This window comes from Protopterus annectens, chromosome 13.part0, assembly GCF_019279795.1.
Source record: "Protopterus annectens isolate FY-2018-M chromosome 13.part0, PAN1.0, whole genome shotgun sequence".
In the NCBI taxonomy this organism is placed as follows: domain Eukaryota; kingdom Metazoa; phylum Chordata; order Ceratodontiformes; family Protopteridae; genus Protopterus; species Protopterus annectens.
In genome coordinates this window covers 153,047,029-153,068,268 of record NC_056747.1, presented here as the reverse complement: position 1 = coordinate 153,068,268, position 21,240 = coordinate 153,047,029, and the positions used below count along the sequence as shown (strand labels likewise).

Here is a 21,240-nt window from a genome sequence, read left to right as displayed (position 1 = left end):
AATACCCACTTGTCCTGGGTAATTAACTGCCAATTTTTTGCATGAAGTGCTAGTTTCCCCCCCAAGGGGGCTGCCAAAAGGTAAGTGCTTGGTGAAGGTAGAGGAAAGTCATTGAGACTGCTTACTGTAGGGTTGTGCTTTGCTTCCTCCAGATTTGGAGGTGGAGGCACCCCATTACTTTGACCTGTAAGAACCCTGTGATTGGTATCTGGAGCCTTTTGAGCGTCTGGATTTGCCTTGAGTGGCTCTGCTGGATACAGGAAAGGACCAATTTTTAGTAGGCCAGTGCCTACTGAACCTGGGTGGCTGCACTTGCAAGAAATCTTTTACAGTTTGCATAGATTTAGCTTTGTCTTCCATTTTCTTTAAAACCTCTTCTGCCTTATTACCAGAGTATCATGCTTCAAGGGGGCATCCAGCAATTTAGCTTTAACATGATCAGGCAGATTTTGCTCCTTGAGCCAGGCATGCCTTCTAATCACAGATCCAGTAACTGTGGCCCTGCAAGAGGCCTCCAAGGAATCAAAACCACATTGCAAAGAATGCTTTCCAACTTGTTCTGCTGAATGCAATAATTCATGTAACTCTATTTTCTACACAATCAGAAGTCAACATCACTTTCTGTTTCAGTAAGCCCAAAACATGCTATTGATATTTAAGCATATCATATAAAACTGGCCGTTTAAGGCCCTGATTGCCAAGGTTGCAGACGTATAAACCTTCTTTCCCCATCTATCCAGCGCCCTGGAATCTCTATCAGAGGGGGTAGGATTTTTGGCTGTAGAGGCCTTTACACCCTTGGGACCCTGTGAAATAGTCTCAGGATCAGCAGCAGGATTTTTGAATAGAAATTTGTGGGAGTCAGGAACCCTGTAATATCTATCTGGTTTACTAGGAGCCGGAGGCAGGGAATCAGGAGCCATGCTTGATTCAGAAAACACATTGTCAACAATGTCTAATACAGGAGGTATTGCCAAAGGCCTATGCTGAGGTAGAAGAAGGAAATCCCTAAGCCTCTTTTTTGATTCGGAGAAGTCCCGACTCTCCCAATGAATATGTTCCCTTAAAGTATGCAAAGTCTCTCCAAAAGAGTAATCCTCAAGAGGAGATGCACATAGGATGGATTCCTCTGCATCAGAATCCTCACAGGGTGGAACAGAAAATTCCTGATCAGAAGAGGAATCAGAAGAAATGGAAACCTGATCTGAAGATTCAAAATCAGTGCCTTGCCTAGGCCTCTTAGCAGGGGGGGTTGGGAACCCCTGATCAAGGTAATTAAATCCTCAGCCATTCTGATCATCTGTTTTTTAGGCACAGGAGCCTGAGCATGTGGCTCATGCATTGTTGTTTTAGACATAGAAGATGTTTTTGACCTTGTTTTTGAGGCTGGCGTCGGTTTAATATAGAAATGTTGAGGCCTGAAAACACCCTCGGAAGCCGATGCCTGCTCAGCGGCTCCGGACCCATCCAAGGGAGAGACATCCGCGAGTTCAATACTCTGAGAATCTCATGGCATACCTGACTCCGAAAGGGTCTCGGTAGAGGCCTGCGACTCAAAAGTAGCGGGTATCGGGGACTGCGAAAGCACCTCACCGAGTACTGGCGAATCAGCGACTGGCTTAGGAGAAGCTTAGTCTTCGGTTTTACACCTCGACGGTCTGTCTCTGTCTTTTTTTTGCGTTTTTTGTTAACTCCGGTAGTCAGATTGCTAACCAACGACGTTTCAGGATAATTAAATCTTGATCCAAAATATTTAGAAGCAAAACTATACCGACGCTTAATAGTGCGTTGGTTAAATCTAGCACAAAACCGACAGCAAGGCACGTTATGATCTGGGCCTAGGCAAGGAATACAGTACAAATGAAAATCTTTATGAGGTATTTGCTTCCCACAAGTAGTGCAATTATTAACTTTTACTGACATTGGTAAGGAGCTAGAAAAAGTTTCCCCAACGGGGGGTACTTAGCTTTAGTTTGAAGACTTCAGTTCTGAAACTCGAATGCGAAAATTTCAGGAGTCGGCCGACCGGCACTTGCGAACTGCTTCTGCGTCGGGCACCGTGCGGCAAGAAAGACTGAATAAAATGGCGTCGACTGCATGTTTTATACCCCTGATGACCTGACGTCATGGAAGAGGAGACAGCAACCAATGCAGGACCCAAGACTTTGTTATTCAGGCCGACTGAGGGCAACCTGCCAGCAGATTACCCAAATGTAATGACTGCAACAGTGAAACACGAAGAACATCCAGAGGTAGCTGTAGTTCCAGTGACTGATAAGGTTGGCACCGTAGGTTTCTTAGGTACCACTGTATCTTCCTCATGTGTAGCCTGGCCAAGGGCACCAACAGGATGCAAGATGGCATGTACCCTAGTGCTTGCAGGAACTTCCTGGCTGTGAGGTGAGTCTTGTGAGCTAACTGGGAAAAGTAATGGGGGAGAAAGCTCTGCTTTTCTGGAGAGAGGAAGGCTCTTTGGGTGGATGTGTCCAGGAGCGCTCCCAAGAAGGTTATCCGTCTTGTGGGCCTGAATTGGGATTTTTCCTTGTTGATGGTAAATCCCAGAGAGGTTAGAAGGGCTTGAACAAAAGTGAGATCCTGCAGGAGTTTCTCCCCGCTGTCCACCTGGATGAGGCAGTCGTCCAGATAGGGGTAAATCTGTATGTTCTTCTGTCTGCAGAAGGCAATGACAGGAGCCAGGCACTTGGTGAAGACTCTGGGAGCAGTAGATAAGCGAAAGGGCAGAGGAGAGAATTGAAAGTGCTCTGAGCCTGCTGTGGCACGTAGGAAACTACTGCAGGATTCCCCTATGGGGATATGGAGGTAGGCATCTTTTAAATTTAAGGTCACTAACCAAGCATTTGGTGTTAGGATTGGCAAGAGTTTTTGGAGTGTTAGCATCTTGAATTTTGGCACCGGGAGGGACAGGTTTAATTTGGATAGGTCTAGGATAAGGCACCAGGTGCCCTTTTTTCTGGGTACTAGGAACAACCTTGAATAAAATCCTTTTCCTGCTTGTTCCTCCGGTACTGGCTCCACTGCCCCTTGAACATGGAGTTTTTGAATCTGGCAGAGGGCCTCTGTCCTCTGATTTGCTGGTATATCTGGATAACCTGACAAACTTAGACTCTCTTTGAAAGATTATCTGGATCCTTGGGAAACTATTTTTAGGACCCACTGATCTGCTGTGATGGTTTGCCACATGCCTAAGAATAGGGATAACCTTCCTCCTAGCCTGGGGATGACATGTTTGGGGCAGAGGGGTAGTCATTGAGAGTCCTTAGGGTAGGGAGTGGACTTAGAACTCCCTTGCCTAGGAGTGGTGGAGGTCCACTGTCTATGCCTCTGCTGGCTGTGGTGCTGTTGCCTGGAGGGCCTATCTCTGCGTCCCTTTCTTTGCACAGTTTTGGTTTGGGCAGGAAAGGTCCAGTGTTTGATGGGAAAGTTCCTACTAAATCTGGGGGGTTGCACCTGTAGGAAGTCTTTGACTGTCTGCATGGACTTGGCCTTATCCTCCATTTTCTTGACTACCTCCTCTGCTTTAGGGCCAAACAATTGTTCCCTATCCAAGGGGGCGTCCAGAAGTTTTGATTTTACATGATCAGGCAAAAGTTGCTCTCTCAGCCATGCATGTCTCCTGATGACTGATCCAGAAGCAGCAGCCCTGCTAGAGGCTTCTAGAGCATCAAATTTGCAATGCAGGGAATATTTTGCCACTTGAGAACTGAAGTGTATCAGCTCTCCTAGTTCTCTGGTAGTAGCACCGTCTGGTAAGGAGGAAATTTTCTGCTGTAATAAATCCAGTGCATTCTGCTATTTTATCACATGGAACTGGCAGTTGAGGGCTCTAATGGCTAGGGTAGCTGAAGTGTATACCTTTTTGCCCCATCGGTCCAAGGCCCTGCTCTCCTTGTCAGAGGGCATTATGTTTTGGGATGAACTGGTCCTACCCCCTTTGGGTCCCTGAGTGATGACCTCTGGGTCGGGCAGCAGGGTTCTTAAATAAATACTTATGGATATCTGGTACCCTACAATATCTATCAGACTTTCTGGGTGCAGAAGGGAGAGCATCAGGTGTAAGGCCAGACTCCAGGAAGACATCCTCTTACCACATCCAGAATGGGAGGGATGGCTAAGGGTTTGTGCTGTGGTAAGTCCAGGAACTCTCTTAATCTCTTCCTAGATTGGGGGTAGTCCTGAGTTCCCAATGGAAATGCTCTCCAAGGCTATTTAAGGTCTCCTCATATGAGAGATCCTCATGAGGGGATGCTGAAGGAATGGATTCCTCAGCATCAAAATCTCGAAGGCTGTCAGGGGGTGTTGTTCAGTGTCTGAGCCCAGAAATTCTGAGTACTCAGACTCTGGCTCTGAAAACACCTCTGGAGAAAGGTCCCTTTTTCTCTTGGCTGGAGAAGCCTGAGTAGACTGTTTTCCTCTGATGAGAGTGATTAAATCCTCTGCCAAAAAGTAACTGCTGTGAATGAGCAGGTTGGATGGGAGGTAGTGGTTGAATGAGCATAGGGGAATGGGATTTCCTAGGAGTGGCCTTGCTTTTAGGCCTCAGAAATTCAGTGGGCCTGGGTATGGTTTTGGGTGGCGGTGTGGCTGTCGGTTTTTGTCTGGTGTCGGTCATCCGAAAGGCCTCCTCGGAAGCCAGTGCCTGCAAAATGGCTCCAGACCCAACCATGGGGCTGACAACCGACATTTCAGAAGGAGAATCCTGATCTGGTGGTGTACCGGACTCCAAAAGGGTTATGGTAGAGGCCTGCAGTGACTGTACAGCTGTCGTCAGGGGCTTCATAGGCGCCTCACTGAGTTCCGCTGTGCTAGTGGATGGTAGGCTGCCTGACTTCAGGTTTGTGTTGCCTGTGGGCCTAACCTTCTGTGGTCTATCCCTTTCCTTTTCTCTTTTTAGGGATTTCCACCGTAGACTGACTGACGGATGCCATTTCGCACTTTAAACTGGTCTCCCTGAAATACCTGTATACAAATTCAGCTCTTCCACGGATGGTCCTAGCATTAAATAAAGCACAGAACCTACATCCGGGGACATCGTGGTGTGGGCCTAAACCAGTCACACACAGATTATGGAAGTCTGTGTGGTATTTGTTTTCCACAGCTGAGACAATTATTTATTTTTGGACATCGGTTAAGTGCAAGAAAAAGATCCCCAACAGGGCACTTAGCTTTAATAGTTTTTCTTCCTCACTCTGGCAACGGCCGACCAACGCACTCACAAACTGCTTCTGCTTCAGGCTCCAAAGCAGGAAAGACTGATGTAATGGCATTGGCTGCCTCCCTTTACAGCCCTGATGACCTGACAGTCTCAGGCGACCTGCAGACGACGCAGGAAGGATACTCTTTACTCTGCTATTCAGGCCAACCAAGGGCTACCCAGCAGGGATAACCCCACAAGTAATGACTGCAATAGTGAAACACAAAGAAAATCTGAACATGTGAATTTGATAAAGAAAGGTTTTCAGGATGGTTATTCAGTGGAATATCTGAGGCAAAGGAAAAGAGGAGTACTTGCATTAATTACAAGAGGAGCTCCAATTGTGATAGAGGAAAAAAAAAAAGATAATAATGGAAGATACATAGTACTAAGGGGCTACACGCTAGGGAGGAGGATTACACTGGGATGCATTTACATCCCCCTCAAAACTGCTATAAGGGAGCTTAAGAAAATTCTGGGAGAAATAATCAGCTTTCAGCAAGGAATAATTTTAATTTACTTATTTAACATTTGTTGACCGAGAAAGTCAGACTAGGACGGAGCCTATTTTCAGCAGAGGCCTGGGGAGAAACGATCCACATGCATGTTTTTTTTTTGGACTGTGGGAGGAAACGGAGGGAAAACATGAAAACTCGGCACAAAAGGCACCCCCCAGCTGAGAATCGAACCGGTGAACCTCTTGCTGTGGGGCGACAATGTTAACCACTGCACCACTGTGCTGCCCTAATTATTTATAGGTGGAGACTGGAATTTGATTTGCAACACTGAAGATGTGTCTGGGGGGCCTAGAAGAAAAAAATATAACAAAGGAGGGTAAGATTTTTGAAGAAATTTATGAAAATGTTTGGCATGGAAGATGTGAATTCAGTACTAGGAGTTTGGAGTGAATTTACATATTACTCACCGAGATACAACAAGTGGGCTACGCTAGACAGATTTTATCTCTCACAGGAACATGTGCACTTAATTGAAGGTCTTGAAACGCACCCAATAACTACTTAAAATCATGTGCCAATAACAGCTAAAATAAAAATGCAAGGTAATGAAATAAAAATGAGACACTGGCACTTTCCCACCTATTGGCTGAAAAGAGAGGAATTCAAGGAATGGGTTTTGAAATTAATTCAGGAGCTACTAGAGAAGATACAATTTTCTTCTGAAAATATAGCTAGGGAGTGGGATAAAATTAAAGTGGAGTTTAAAACTAGGGTGGAAATAAAAGAAAGGGAGATATGGTTAAACAGTAACAAATATCATTTAGAGGGATTGACAAATGTTAAAGTATTGCAAAATAGGGAGAATTTCTCAAAACAAGAAAAGGAGCAACTGCAGAATGCTAAACAGAAAATAAGGGATTACTTCAACAATATGCATGAGTTTAGAAAGACTGCTGTTAAGCAACTGTTTATGATAATTCTAGAGCACAAAAACTTTTAGCACAACTCCTCAGGCAAGAGAAAGTGGAAATGGCTGTCACCAAGCTTAGGAAGCCTATAACAAGGAAAATAACAAGAGACCCTGTAGAAGTATTTAGAAGTATTTAGGAAATGTTATTAAAGTTTGTATAAAGCAGAGAAATATGGAAATCAAGAAAAGGTACAGATGGAAATGTTTATGGAAGAATTAAATTTGCCCAGATTACAGGTAGATGAGGCTCAATTACTACAGGACAGGAAGGGATGAGATAAAAATGGCTATGTATAACCAATATACTGGAAAGTCCCCAGGAATAAATGGTATTCTGGAAGTTTGGGAGCTGGGAGGAAAAACTGATAAAGACCTGGAAGGTTTTGTTTAATAGTATTTTAAGAGAAGTCCCAGCATCCTGGAAGAAGGCGGTGGTAACAGTAATACCTAAAGAGGGTAAATATCCATCAGATCCAACTTCATACAGGCCCATTTCAATACTAAACCATGATTATAAAGTGTTTATGTCTATAAACACTAAAATAATGGCAAAAGTGATACCAAAATTGAGAGATCTGGATCAGTGTTGTTTCGTGGAGGGGAGGCAAACATTTGACAATATTAACAGAACAATGATAATCCACAGGAAAGCAGAATGCAAAAATACCACTTTTACTGGTGGGTCTTGATGCAGAGAAAGCATTTGACAGAGTAGACTGGAACTTCACGAGCAGGGCAATGGAAGTACTTGCTTTCCCTGATACAATTACAAGGTTGATTAGAAGAATATACAAGGGATCTGAGGCGCAAATTAAGATGGGTGGGCTCCTCTCCAATAATTTCTGCTTGAGTAGAGGAACCAGGCAGGGTTGTCCTCTTTCCCCTTTGTTGTTTGCATTATATTTAGAACTACTGGCAAAGAAAGCAGGGGATTCAGAAATTCAAGGATATAACTGGCATGGTAGTCAGGAAAAGCTGGCTCTATTTGCAGATGATTATTTTATACATGACAAAACCAGAAAGGGACATTTACAGTGTTGTGGAACATTTTAAGACCATTTCAAATCTTCTTGGGATACAAACTTAATGAAGCTAAAACAAAGGCAATAGCAGTAAATTACGTACCCACAAACAAATTGGTCCAACAATATCCATATTTATGGGGACATAATAAAATGAAGTATTTAGGAGTATGGATTAGAAATGACTCTGTTGAGGCAGCTAAGGATATGTGGAAAGAGACTAAACAGAAAATAATACAAAAATTGAGAAACTGGAAGCTTTGTTAAATGGATATGGACACCAAGATACAAGCCATTAAAATGTTTTTAGTCCCTTTAGTCTTTTACACAGGTCAGGCATATTTTTATCAACCAGAGGAGAAGCTGTGGATAGCAATTAAAAAAGAGTTGAAGGATTTTATCTGGGAATAGAAGACAGCAAGGGTCAAGTGGGATAAGATGATTCTTCCAATAGAACAAGGCAGACTAGGATTACCCAATTTGAGGGAGTATTTTAGAGCAACACATTTGAGGCTCTTGTACATAGCACACACAGAAAAGTATAATTTAAAGTGGAAAGGAATGCTGCCGATACAGGGAGGAAGCTCAATAAATAAGGAGAGATTGGGATTTTGGATGCGGATGCTTAAGAACAAAAATCATACAGAGTATTATATTCATAAAATAGCAGGGAGTATTCTAAGAACCAAACCACCACAATAATGGAGAAAAGAGATTCTGCTGATAGGGATGACTGTGGTCAGGGATACAGATAATAAGCAAGAAGGGGACATGAATTTAATTGGAGAAAACTGGCAAAGGAACCAAGTTACTGGGAGCAAATAACTTGAGAGAGAAAGGTAATAGAATGGGAAGAGGCCAATAATTTATTTGGATTACAGGCTATAGATTGCTTTCCCTATCAAGGATTGATATCAGAGTGTAGGCTAAGAAAGAAATAGGGGGCTCCTGAATGTAAGACCAGCACTGGTAAATTTTTTAACAGAATCAAGAATAGAAGCTGCCATTAAAAAAGGAATAATTAGTAAAGCATATAAAATACTGCATGATAATTATAAAAATCAATCAGAGGAGCTTAGAAAGGATAGGGAAGAGAGACTGGATAAGCAATTCACAAAGAGACAATGGGAGGATATATGTATATCTCTCAAATATGCAACAAAGTCTAGATGATTTAGTATCTTAGCCTGGAAGTGTTTACATAGGTATTTTTATACTCCAAAGAATTTTTCCTCAGGTGGATAGCAAGTGTTGGAGGTGTGACAGGCAAGAAAGAGGTGGCTGGGAACATATTTTTGGCTGTGTAATGAGCTAGCAGAATTTAGAGATTCACTGCAGACTGCTCTGTCGGAGATGCTGGGTGAGCAGATTGGATTGACTTGGGAGATGATTTTTTTTGAGTTTTGACACAGAATCGTTATTGCTTAGACATAGTAAAGCCTTGCCGAGTCCAATTTATGGTGGCTGCCAAAAAAAGCAATTACTAGAAAATGGAAATCAAAGTCCAGACCAACTTTACTAGAAGTAGTGACTATAGTAACAGAGACAAAACAGCTGGAATTGGGATCTTTAGAAAAGGTAGGGAGCAGACTACATAGGAAAAAAACAGGAATTGTGGAAACAATCTTTGCAGACCAGGAACAAGGTTTAAGAGGCAGGATTTGAATGAGCCATACAACAATTAACAATGACATGATAGATAAGTGATGTATAATGTTTGCAACTACAGTTGTTTCAATTGTGTCTGTGATGTATACTGTTTACAACTAAAGTGGTGTCATGTTGTTTTTCATTTGTATAAATGTAAGATTGCCTATGTCATGTGTGAAAACTTAATAAAGATGTTTGTTGGAAAAAAAAAATCTTAAGTGGACAGAGGCACTTCCTTAGCATTACTGAAAATGAGAAGTACAAGGAAATTGAGTACCTATGAGATATTAATGGGGAGACCCATGGACCTTCCAGCTACTCTCCGTGTGTCAAATGAAGAATTAATGTTAATGGATAATGCTATATTGTCTTACTACAAAAAACTTATTAATTTCTTACAGCAGTATCACAGAACTATACAAGAAGCTCTTCCTCAACCTCCTGACCAGCAATGTCATCAACTGCGGCCAGTGATTGGGGTTCATGTTAAAACTTTCCAAAGAAAGAAATGTTTGAGTCCAAAGTAGAAGTGTCCTTTCCAGGTCCTGCTTACCACCTTTACTGCCATACACAGCGCGCAGGACTACAAACATTGATTCACTTGTCACACTGTAAAAAGACCTGCTGTGTGGGGGCCCCAGATGAATCATTTACCCCAGTAAAGGATTAAAGAAACTCAGCTCAGACAGCAGTCCATGAATAAGCCAGTTACAGCAGGTACTTTTGTTTTTGTTGTTTTGTTTTATAAGCTGGTTGAGAGAAAATAGTTTTCTGTTGATTCTTCGACAATATACTGTGGAATTAAATGCAACAACTGTTGGGTGCCTTCGCATATACCTCATCATTCTAAGGCAGGGATTACTATGACTCAAATTTCTGCATCACAGGTGACACTTGAAAATGATCTTAAAGATACTAATTTAACTTGGCATAACGTGACTGACTTTTCAAAGGTTGTCTCTCTTCAGCTTGCAACCACAAATCCTACAGACATAGGCTATGTACCAGTGGGGAACCAGCAAATGCAATTACATTAGATATGAAAGTGTGTTGAACTCTTTATGCTTAAAAAGCTATGACTGGGGGCATAGCATGGGCATGATGGAGGATTATTACATTTGGGGTGATCGTGCCTACCCCTGGCTGCCTACAAACTGATCTAAATGCTGTTTTGTGGCTATATTACTCCCGCTATTCAACATTTCTAGAACCCTCCAGCAGCCAGGCTGAAAAACAATCAGGCAATTCACTGGGCAGAATAAGTATTTTCAAGTCTTTGCTCCTGGGTATGGAGTTCAAAGGATAATGCTCTAAATCACCATGCCTGCTCAAATTCTTCAGGAGGTAGCAAATCATACTTCACATCACATCAAGATGGCAAATCAAAACATGACTGAAATTCAAACTGTTGTATTACAAAATTGGTTGGCACTTAACATAATGCGGGGGGGGGGGGGTCATGTGCCCTCATAGGAAGTCGTTCTTCTTATATTAGTGACCATCATGATGAACAAGAAAAGTTGGCCAATTTCATGGAACAGAGGGCCAAGGACCTGGACAGCACCATCTACACAGTGGATACTTTTTGGATGGTGAGGCACTGCATTTGGTAACCTGGGAACTAGTATACTGCAAGGTATCATTACAATAATTGGTATTACTCTTTCAGTTCTTTTAATATTTTCTGTTCTAAAGGTTGTAATTACAAAATGCTTAACCTCACCTGCACTTAAAATGCCATACAACGGTTATCTGATAATGAACTGAAGGTAAATAAAAATCACTGTAGATGATGAATACTATGATACTGAAGCATATTTTATCAAGTTAAGAAAAATTTAAATATAAATGTGCGTGTTGTGTGACACTGTTAGTGTTACATGGGGAGGTTTGTTATGTAAAATGTGTTGTCTCGTGTCTGTTCTTCACAAAATGTGTATTAACTTGCAGTTTCTTCACAAGTGAGTCAAATAAAATGTTTACAATAAGTTTCCGTTAAAATCAAAAGGTAAAACAGATGCATGACTATGAAAAATATAGTTTCACATAAGATGTAGCTTTATATTTCAAGTGCCTTACAACTGCATTCTCTTTATTAGCAAATTATAGTGTACTGACAACAGATAACTGAAGGAGTTAAGGGATGTTACCATGTATAAAAGAGCCTGGTTTAAGAATGTTAATGGAGGAAAGAAAAAAAAAAACAAGGCGTCAGGAATCTTTTGTAAGCTCTGGCCTTCTCAGGCTGGGGGAAGAGTCGTCACAAGGATGTCTGTAAAGATGGTGCATACTGGTACTGAATGTAACAAGATCAAGGGATAAGATTCTTAGGCCAGATGGTCTATGTTTTAAAAGGTATATTCTCAAGCGTTCACATTAAGCTCTAAGCAAGGACCACAACAGCATACAATATTTTAAAATACATTGATTTGTGAAATCGATAAGAAAATGCAAAATATGAAGTTTCCCATTGTTCTTTGAGATCGATCTGAAATTTTATGAAGGCAGTCTCCTAGCACTGTTTATGAAATGAACAAGTACTCTGCACATCCTGAAGCACTGTTCTTGACTCAAGACTAAAATGGTAAAACTCTGTTATTTACTTGTGTACCCAGGCATATCCAACAACTGAACATCCACAGAGGTTCCTTACTAAAAGGATACAGGGCATAAGTAAAATGTTCTATGCAGACTGCCTCAAGGCTCTATCTCTGTATTCTGTCTCCTACAGGCTTTTGAGGGGAGATCTATGCCTGGAATACAGGACATTGTCAGATGCCACTCTGATGGACCTCCTGCATATCCACAAAATAAATAGCAGCAGAATTACCTGTTCTAAGGTCTTAAACCTGCCCTGTGATATAAATAGGACATGCTGGAGAGACCGGTATGTATCCAGAGACTAGCCCGTGTTTGGAACAGGCTCCCCATACATGTGAAGCAGAGTTCCTCCCTAACCCAATTCAAGTGCACGTTGGACAGTTGGATGGGGAACAGGAAATTCATCCTGGTTTGGCACCTATGTCTCCAATGGATACAGGCAACCTGTAAATAGTTCATCTTCCAGGCTCCTGCTTACACTTACCAAGGATATCAGAACTTTCCAGAAATTTGGGATGCATGGCTAGGCTTAAAAAGGCCCTTGTGGTCGTTAGCCTAGTAAACACTTATGAACTAACTAAAGATCCAAATACTAGAAAACTTCATAGCCGTGTATAACCTACAACACAACAACAAAGGAAGGATATGTTGAAGAAATATATGTGCAGATTCCCTGAAAGCAGCGTTGAATATTTAAGATTTCTGTAGACCTCTACGGCACCAAAGATATCTCAGAGCAATCAGCACAGATCAAGATAGCATACACACACAAGTAAGTATATTTAAAGCAAGTTTTGGGGATAATCACTATGATACAACTAAATCATAACCTACCAAGGAAGCAATCAATAATCCACAGCAGAGAGTACTCAGCTACCTTGGGGAAGGCAAACATTTAGTTTCCACTTACCTTAAAACAGTTTTCATCAGTCATGAGATGTTCAGCTTTCCACTGGTAGGATGCCTCTTCTGCTGCCCGAACACACTGTGTTGCCAAGTTCCCACCAGCAGCTACTTGTTTCCTCTCACTCAAATACAGTTCAACCACCTTTTGGCAAATATCGTCACTGACAAGATGCTGGAGCTGTAGTAATGAGTAGCAAAAATGAATAAATTAATTTTTAGAATAGCAAATCTATTTTTTTTTAGATTAACTTTTTATTTCCTGCAAAACCACTGCAGCTCACGTCTGTAGTAAAAAAAAAAAAAAATATATATATATATATATATATATATATATATATATATATATATATATGTTTTAGGAGATTCTGCTACAGTAGGTTTGAAAAAATCCTAAAGATAGATACCATCATTTATTGGAACATGGCTAAGCAAAGTGTGGTCCAGTTGGCGATCCGTTTCCTCTGCTATTATCCTGATGCTGAATGCTAGTAGTCCCCTTATGTACGTGTCCTATTAAAGCACGTTCTAAGATCTCTCAAATGTGCAAGCAGGCAGTGCACTCTATTCCTATCCTACTAATATGGGGTAAAGAGAACAAAACAAATCAAACAACTTCAAGACATGTACCAAAGTTCCTGGGTAGCCATGTTCTCATTCATGAAGGGGTGGGTATTTTGATCCCATTATCACTCCTTTCTGAATGACAGAGCATTGCGGCACAGGAAATGAATTGCATGCATAACAGCTTGACAAGGTATACATTTTCAAAAAGAACAATTACAAAAGGCTCTAAAGCCACTGTCCCACATCAGGGAACTAGAAGAGATTTATGTAAATCAGAGTTCCCTATCCCAGTATCACCTTTGTGAATTCTACTTAGATATAGGCAGGTCCGTGGCTCTGCAGTGGGGAAAAGATAGAATAAATAATTATTCCTGGCTCCACTAAGTCTCCTCTACAGTTTTTCCCTTGAAACTAGTCTAACTCTCAACCTAAGCACTCAAAAAGCATCTTACAGCCCAGCAATTGCTCAGACCTAATAGCAAGCACTAATATACCCTGACACTGATTGCCCAGCAGGGCAAGGCTCTTTATTCACCCCTCACCAATCAAGCGACTAACTATTCAGGCATGACCAAAGGGCAACTTCAGGTGCACTCTCCAGTCCAGCTGGTGAATTTGGGTATCCTGAGGCAATGTTACAACTGCCTCATGTACATAGACAACCCTCTCCTCCTACCACAAAACACTAACATATGCGAGAGATACAATTATAACGCCAAACTGGAAGCTAAGCTGTCTCCACCCAAGACTGGAACAGACCGTCAAGAGGACAAGGTTAACACTTGCACCACAACTCCAGCTGCACACAGACCTACTAAAACAGCACTGGCAAAAAATACACATAAATACACAAAATCATACTCGGAGGCTCTAAATAAAAACATGCAAATGCATCAGAGACCTCCAAAGCAGACACCCAAACAACCTGCACTTCCCGTCACAAACCAGACAACACATAAAACACAAAATCAGTGTGCCGCACAATCACAGCTCTTAAGGTGAAATAACATACCTAACACACTAGCAATAAGTGACTCTATAGTCAGGTACACTGACGTCCCACTCACTAGGCTGGACAAGCAGAAGGTTACTGTTAGCTGCCTGTCAGGAGCCAGAATCCTCCACATAACACAAGCACTCAGGTCACTCCAGAACAAGTACAAATATGACTCTGCCATTGTTCATGTTGGTGTGAATGACCTGATACGTACCTCCCTGGACTACATGAAAAGAAGCATGGAAGAGCTCTCTGATCATGTAGCCCATGCTGGTATGACCCTGACCCTGAGTAGCATCCTGCCCTCACCAAGAATGATACCTCAGTATAAAGAAAAAATGATAGCGTTCAACAACTGGCTAAGGTTCTGGTGTCATTCAAAGGGGATCCAGTATCTGTCAGCCTGGGACGACATGCTGGACAAACTACATTGCTTCACAAGAGAAGGCCTGCACCTGTCACCCCTAGGCTTTCGAATACTGGCCAAGGCTCTTGCTGCCCCCATAGTGCCTTTCTTAGGCAAGGCTCAAAAGTCAAACTCACCTCCGTAAACAGCATAATTAAAAAAGAAAACTGAGGGTTATGTTACTCAATGCCAGGAGTTTAAATCTCAAAATACACGCACTCGAAGCACTCCTCAGTATGGAGAACGTTGACATCTGTGCATTAACTGAAACCTGGTTCAAGGCTCCAGAGAGCACCCCAACACTACCGGGCTACAACTCATACCACATGTTTCGGCCACAGAACACGGACCGAAACACAAAAGGAGGGGGTGTATCCATATTCATCAAGGATACCTACACCTCCAGGTTAGTGGTGCAGCATGATACCTCTGAGATCATCCATGTGAAACTAACATCGGGCAAATCTGCAATGCAAATTGTGGCCTGTTACAGATCACCCTCCATGACCCAGGACCACCACTCCACCTTTCTGGAAACACTGGAAAACTTGATGGTCCTACCAAACACCCTGATATTGGGCGATTTCAATTACCCTACCATTCACTGGGAAAACTACTCGAGTACAAATTCCCAGGCCCAGCGCTTCCTGGAATTCATCAACTCAAACGCCCTGGATCAGCTGGTAAACTCCCCTACCAGAGGTGTAAACATATTGGACCTGATCATCACCAACATGGGCGAAAGGTGTTCCACACCGGAGGTCAATCCGTCACTGGTTAGATCAGACCATAAACTAATCAACTCTGGATGTCCACACCCCACCACCACCCCAACTAAGGAAACCACAGTAAAAAACTTTTCCAAAGCAAACTTCACCTTAAGACAGAGGTGGTAAGTTTCACAGCCCCCACACTAAAGGATAACGCTTTCCAAGATGCAGAAACCTTTACAAATGCACTCTATGAGCACCTACAAGGATGCATGGATTGTGCCATTCCTAGCAAGACCAAGACTCACTCCTCTAAGAGAAGGAAACCAGTTTGCTGGACCCCTGCAATAAACAGGCTATACAATAGAAGGAGGAAACTAGTTCAGAAAAAAAGCAAATCCCAAGAAGGAAAGACATCCCTGATCAGTATCAGTAAGAAACTGAGGTCCCACATGAAATCATCCAAGGCTAACTTCGAAAGAAAAATAGCCAAGGATTCAAAAGATAACCACAAAGCCTTCTTTAGCTATGTTAAGAATCTAAGTGGCAACTCGCAGATATGCACTGAACTAGTGCAAAATAGCACAAAATATACTGAATCTACTGATATTGCCAACATCCTGGCAGATAGATTCAGTGCAAACTTCACCCCCCTCTCACCTCCAAAAAGGCCCACAACAATACCGGAAAAGTGTAGTGTCCCAAAAATCACAGATGCACAGGTGAAAACAGCCCTTTCAAAAGCCAAACACACAGCGTCAATGGGACCAGATGGTGTCCCAGGCTGCATCTTGCATGAACTAACCCCCCACCTAAACACACTGTTCAACCTCAGCCTCTCCACAGGCTACGTGCCCATAGAATGGCACACAGCAATGGTTATTCCTCACCACAAAGGAGGGGCCACAACTGACCCTGGTAACTATCGCCCCATAAGCCTGACTAGCCTGTTTGCAAGGCTATGGAGCGCATCATCATGGAACTCATTAACAAAGACAATGGGAACCTCCAAACACTTGACCCAACCCAGTTCGGCTTTGTTAAGGGCAGATCATGTCTACTAAACCTGGTGGACTTCTTCGAGACAGTCACCAAGGCCATAGACGACGGAAAAGTGGTTCACACAGCCTACCTTGACCTCGCCAAGGCTTTGACACCATTCCCCACTCGGGTATTACAGAAAAACTCACCAGCCTGAACATAAACCCCTATTTCACGAGATGGGTTGCCAACTGGCTTAGAGACAGAACTCACACAGTAAGAATAGCAGGCTCCAGGTCCGACTCTAAACCAGTCACAAGTGGTGTCCCACAAGGCTCGGTCCTGGGACCCCTACTGTTTGTCATATACTTCTCATTAGTACAGGCAAACACAGGAGGACTATGGCTAACCAAGTTCGCCGATGACTGCAAACTGGGAGCCATAATTGACTCTCAGGCTGACATGGGCATCCTCCAAAAGGGCCTTACTGTGACAGACACCTGGTGTCAAAGTCATGGCCTCTAGCTAAATGCCAAAAAATGCATAGTCATCCCATTTGGGAAAAACAAAACACCCATGAATTACCACATAGGTGGCAGCCCCCTTAATACAGAAGAGATAATAAGAGATGTGGGGACCCAGGTAGATAGTAATCTCTCCTTTGACAATCATATTGCCAAAGTAGTTAGGAAATCCTTATATGTGGCCCATCTAATTACTAAAGGGTTTGCATCTAGAAATAGAGAGGTTATAGTGCCCCTCTACTCGTCGCTCATTAGACCCATCATAGAGTACAATGCCCCATTTGGGATGTACCTCACAAGACACTTCCAACAGCTGGAAAGACCACAAAAGTACCTCACCAAGAGGATTACTGGTCTCAAACATATGTCCTATGCAACCCGACTGAAAAAACTCTAGCTGTACTCATTGGCATATCACTTACTCAGAGGTGATCTCTGCCTGACTTACAAAGCCATGTCCAACTCAGAATTGATGGACATGCTCCACCTAAAGAAATCCAAGTCACTGCGAGCCACACGCTCTAGTGAGCTAAACCTCACCACGACAATAAATGTAACATGCTGGAGGGATAGATTCCTGTCACAGAGACTTCCCATGCTTTGGAACAAAATTTCAAATTACATCAGGCAGAGCCCCTCACCAACACTCTTCAAGAGAAACCTTGACGAGTGGATGGGTAACAGAAAATACACCCCTGAGATCACTTCATTGGCTCTGCTTGACAGATGATCAGTTAATCAATGGGGTGGCGAAAGCCGACACACTCTGGCTAGGCTTATAAATGCCCTCGGGCCGATAGCCTAGTACCTACTTATGAACCTATAAAGATGAAGTACCTCACCTCAATCTAGGATGCCCCATAGTGACAGAGGGGAACTGGAAGGGGAAAGAGCACTGCAACAGTGACATAATGATGTTACAGTAGACATCTAACAGAAATGTACTACGTCCTTCAATTTGAGCACTGCTGCAGTAGTCCTGACTATCAAGACATTTTTTTCAAAGTCCTAATAAAGTCAGGTGGATGGAATTTAGTGGCTGAATTACAACATATGCTGCAGAACAGCTGTAGCAAACCTACTTCTTGCCCAGGAAGAAATATCCAGCTTACGTTTCAAGACAGTATGGGCAGATGACCATGCACCTGCTTCCAAAATAGCCTATGTAGAGACACCCTTAAAGAGGACCATAGCAGCAGCCATGCCCCTAACACCAAACTCCACAGGATCTCATGGTTCCTTAAAGTTTCTCACCCCTGGTAAGAAAAACACAACAATGCAAACGGCCAACCATTTACAAGTTAACACTACCCTTCCCTCCTTTCCTGTGAAAAGAGCTGAAAAACAACTGGTTGAAACTTCAACTATTTTTAGCTATGTGCAAGTATTTCAGTTGTGTGTGTACATCCAGGGAATGTAGTATCTTTTCCTTCTTTTCTGTGTGCTGTGACACATGACAGGTAGTATGAGGGGTTTGAATGAAGGAAAATTTCTTCGCTACCTTCAGCACAAGGGAGGGTTTTATTCTAAGGCTCACCATGTTCTTGTTGAAAACTAAAAACGATTATTTGGGTATCAGGGCTTGGATTTCCGACACTCTTAATTGACATGACAGCTACAATCAGGGCTGTTTTCCAAGTCAAGAACTTGACAAAAGCTGTGGCTGCAAGCTCAAAACCTGACTGGGTCAATTTTTCCTCAGGCAGACAGTAAGCGTTGGAAGTGTGAATAGGAAGAAAGAGGTAATTAGGAACATATTTTCTGGGAGTGCAGTGAGTTGGGGGACTTTAACGATTCCCTGCGGGATGCACTGTCGGAGATGATGGATGGGCGATAGGTCTGATGAGGGAAATTATTTTTCTGAGCTATGATACAGAATCGGAATTGCCTAAACGTGGTAAGGACTTGCTGTGCCCAATAATGGTAGCTGCCAAAAAAGAAATTACTAGAAAATGGAAATCAAAACCTAAACCAACTATACTGGAAGTGGTGAATATAGTAACGGAGATAAAACAAATGGAATAGAGATCTTTAGAAAAGGGTAAAAAGCAAACTACACAAGAAAAAAATGGGAATTGTGGGAACAATACATACAAGGAAGGAATGAGGTCTAAAAGGCAGAACTTAAATGACCTGTGTAATGCATGGGTGAGAAAGACTGGGTAGATTATAAGTGATGTACAATGCTTGCAACTGGGAGTATGTCAGTATGGTTTGTGATATGAAATGCTTGCAACTAGGATTGTGTCGGTGTGGTTTGTTTTCATTTATATAAATGTACAATTGCCTATGTAGTAAGTGATGGTTTAATAAAGATGCTTCTTGTTTAAAAAAGGCAGGAAATTAATAATTTATGTAATAGTGCTTAGGTTATAAGATGTATACCAATATATTTGAACTATAATGCTTATGTTAATATAGTTTGATTACTTTTATACGAATGTAAAAGGTGTTTTGAAAGAAAAAAAAAAGACTGTGTCAGTTTTTCAAGGACATAACTAAGGAGCAATTTTTCTTCTTCTTTGTGGTGGGCTTAAATGCAATACAACTTTAAAAAAAAGTTTGTTAGGCAGCAGACATGCCAACAGCAAATCCACCAGCAGGAAGGCTGTGATAACCAAAAGATGGCTTTGATGGAGACACTGACCAAGTTCAGCACTGAAAAGGTGACAAGTCCCGGTGTACCATGGACACTGGCACAGAGTTAGGTTTCTGTTTCCTTCCATGGCACCAGAAGGAAATGCTCTTATATGGATAAGCAAGATTTCTGAGTGGTACGATTTCTAACCTCTAAGTAGACCTAGAGTATGTCTTCTGTGAACTGGTTTCTGAAGGGAAGAAGAGGTATCAGCCAGGCTGTGAAGTGTAATATTTCCAGGTTTGGGTGTATAAAGTCTCCTTTGTACTGAAACAGCACATCTACTAGAAATAGCAATGCATGTTGTTTCCCTCTGAACATCTCCATAAAGAAGGGAGATTTAGTGCTGCCTAGGCTAAATGGGTACTATTAACAGCATTTCTGGCCTTTCCTCCCTTGCCTTCTCTATCACCCTGCAGGGCAGGGGGATGAGAGGGAATACATGTAAAAAAAGACTGGTCCATTTGATGGAGAAGGCCTCCTTCACCCAGGCCTTCTTGTTGTGTATTCTTAAGCAGAACTTTTTTTAGCTACTGCTTAGAGTTGCAAAAAGGTCTATCTCTAGAATATCTCACCTGCATGTCAGCTGAAAGATGATGTCCCTGTGTAACATCCATTTGTGTGGATCTGTCTTTGATGTACTGAGTTGATCCACCACCCTGTTCTGATGAGAGGAAATGTATACTACGTTTAGGATCATCTGAGATTGCAGTGTTGTCTCCCAGGCAGTCACAGCTAGTCTGCAAAGGGTGTACTATAGATACCCCTGCTTGAAGTTATACCATTACTGTCATTGTTTACTTTTCCCAAAATTGTACTCTCTTTCCATATTGGTTTCAAAGCCCTGACTGCCTGTAACAAAGCCATCATTTCCCTCATATTTATATGCTTCCTCCTTTGGGCTCCATTCCACAGATACTTATCTTTGAGTTGCTGTGTGCATGTTCCCCAAACTATGTCTGAAGCAGCTGTAATGTCGGGGGGGGGGGTGCTTGGCTTGGGCAGACTACCATTTCAGAGCAAATGCAGAGTTGGGAATTTTCTTAAGCAAAGTGGAACTGTTCATTACAGAGGCTGTCAGGTAACACTGGAGTCTCCTCATATGCAACCTGGTCAGGGGTACCATCATGATGCAGAAAGCTATGTATCCATGTGCCCTGAGGCACTCGCTGGCTAACAGCATCTCTTCATGTGCTAATGCGTGAAAGCACTTCTCCAAATGTTCCACTTTCTCTTGGGGGAGAAATGCTTTCTGGCACCTGAGGCTTAAAAGTGAGCCCAGAAATATATATAATCTTTTTTTTGGAGGGAGCAAGGTTTGAGTCTGGTGGAAGGAAAACCCAAGACGGAATGCCTTCCATTGTGAAATGTGGGGTCTTGCCCACTTCCTCCAGATCTTGCAGTCATCTAAGTATCAGTAAAAATGGAAGCTCTCTGTTGTCATATGCAAATTATTTGAGCCAGGCACTTTAAAAAGACTCACGAAGCAGTACCCAATCCAAAGGGCAACAAGGTAAACAGACAGTAGGAGCCCCCTGCTTTGAATCAGAGGAACCCTATGCTTCTTGTGAGTGGTTAGTATGCATTATTGAGATCTAAGG

At 42.4% G+C, this 21,240-nt stretch overlaps 1 protein-coding gene across 2 annotated transcripts in view; it reads right to left on the bottom strand.

Annotated features, from left to right (window-relative positions):
- SIN3B (SIN3 transcription regulator family member B) overlaps positions 1 to 21,240 on the bottom strand; it is a 1,843,877-nt gene that overhangs the window by 371,948 nt on the left and 1,450,689 nt on the right. For both annotated transcript variants that reach the window (XM_044090740.1, XM_044090739.1), the window contains one exon: positions 12,824 to 12,997. In XM_044090740.1, the coding sequence (XP_043946675.1) occupies positions 12,824 to 12,997 (174 nt within the window). The remainder of the gene's footprint in view (positions 1 to 12,823; positions 12,998 to 21,240) is intronic.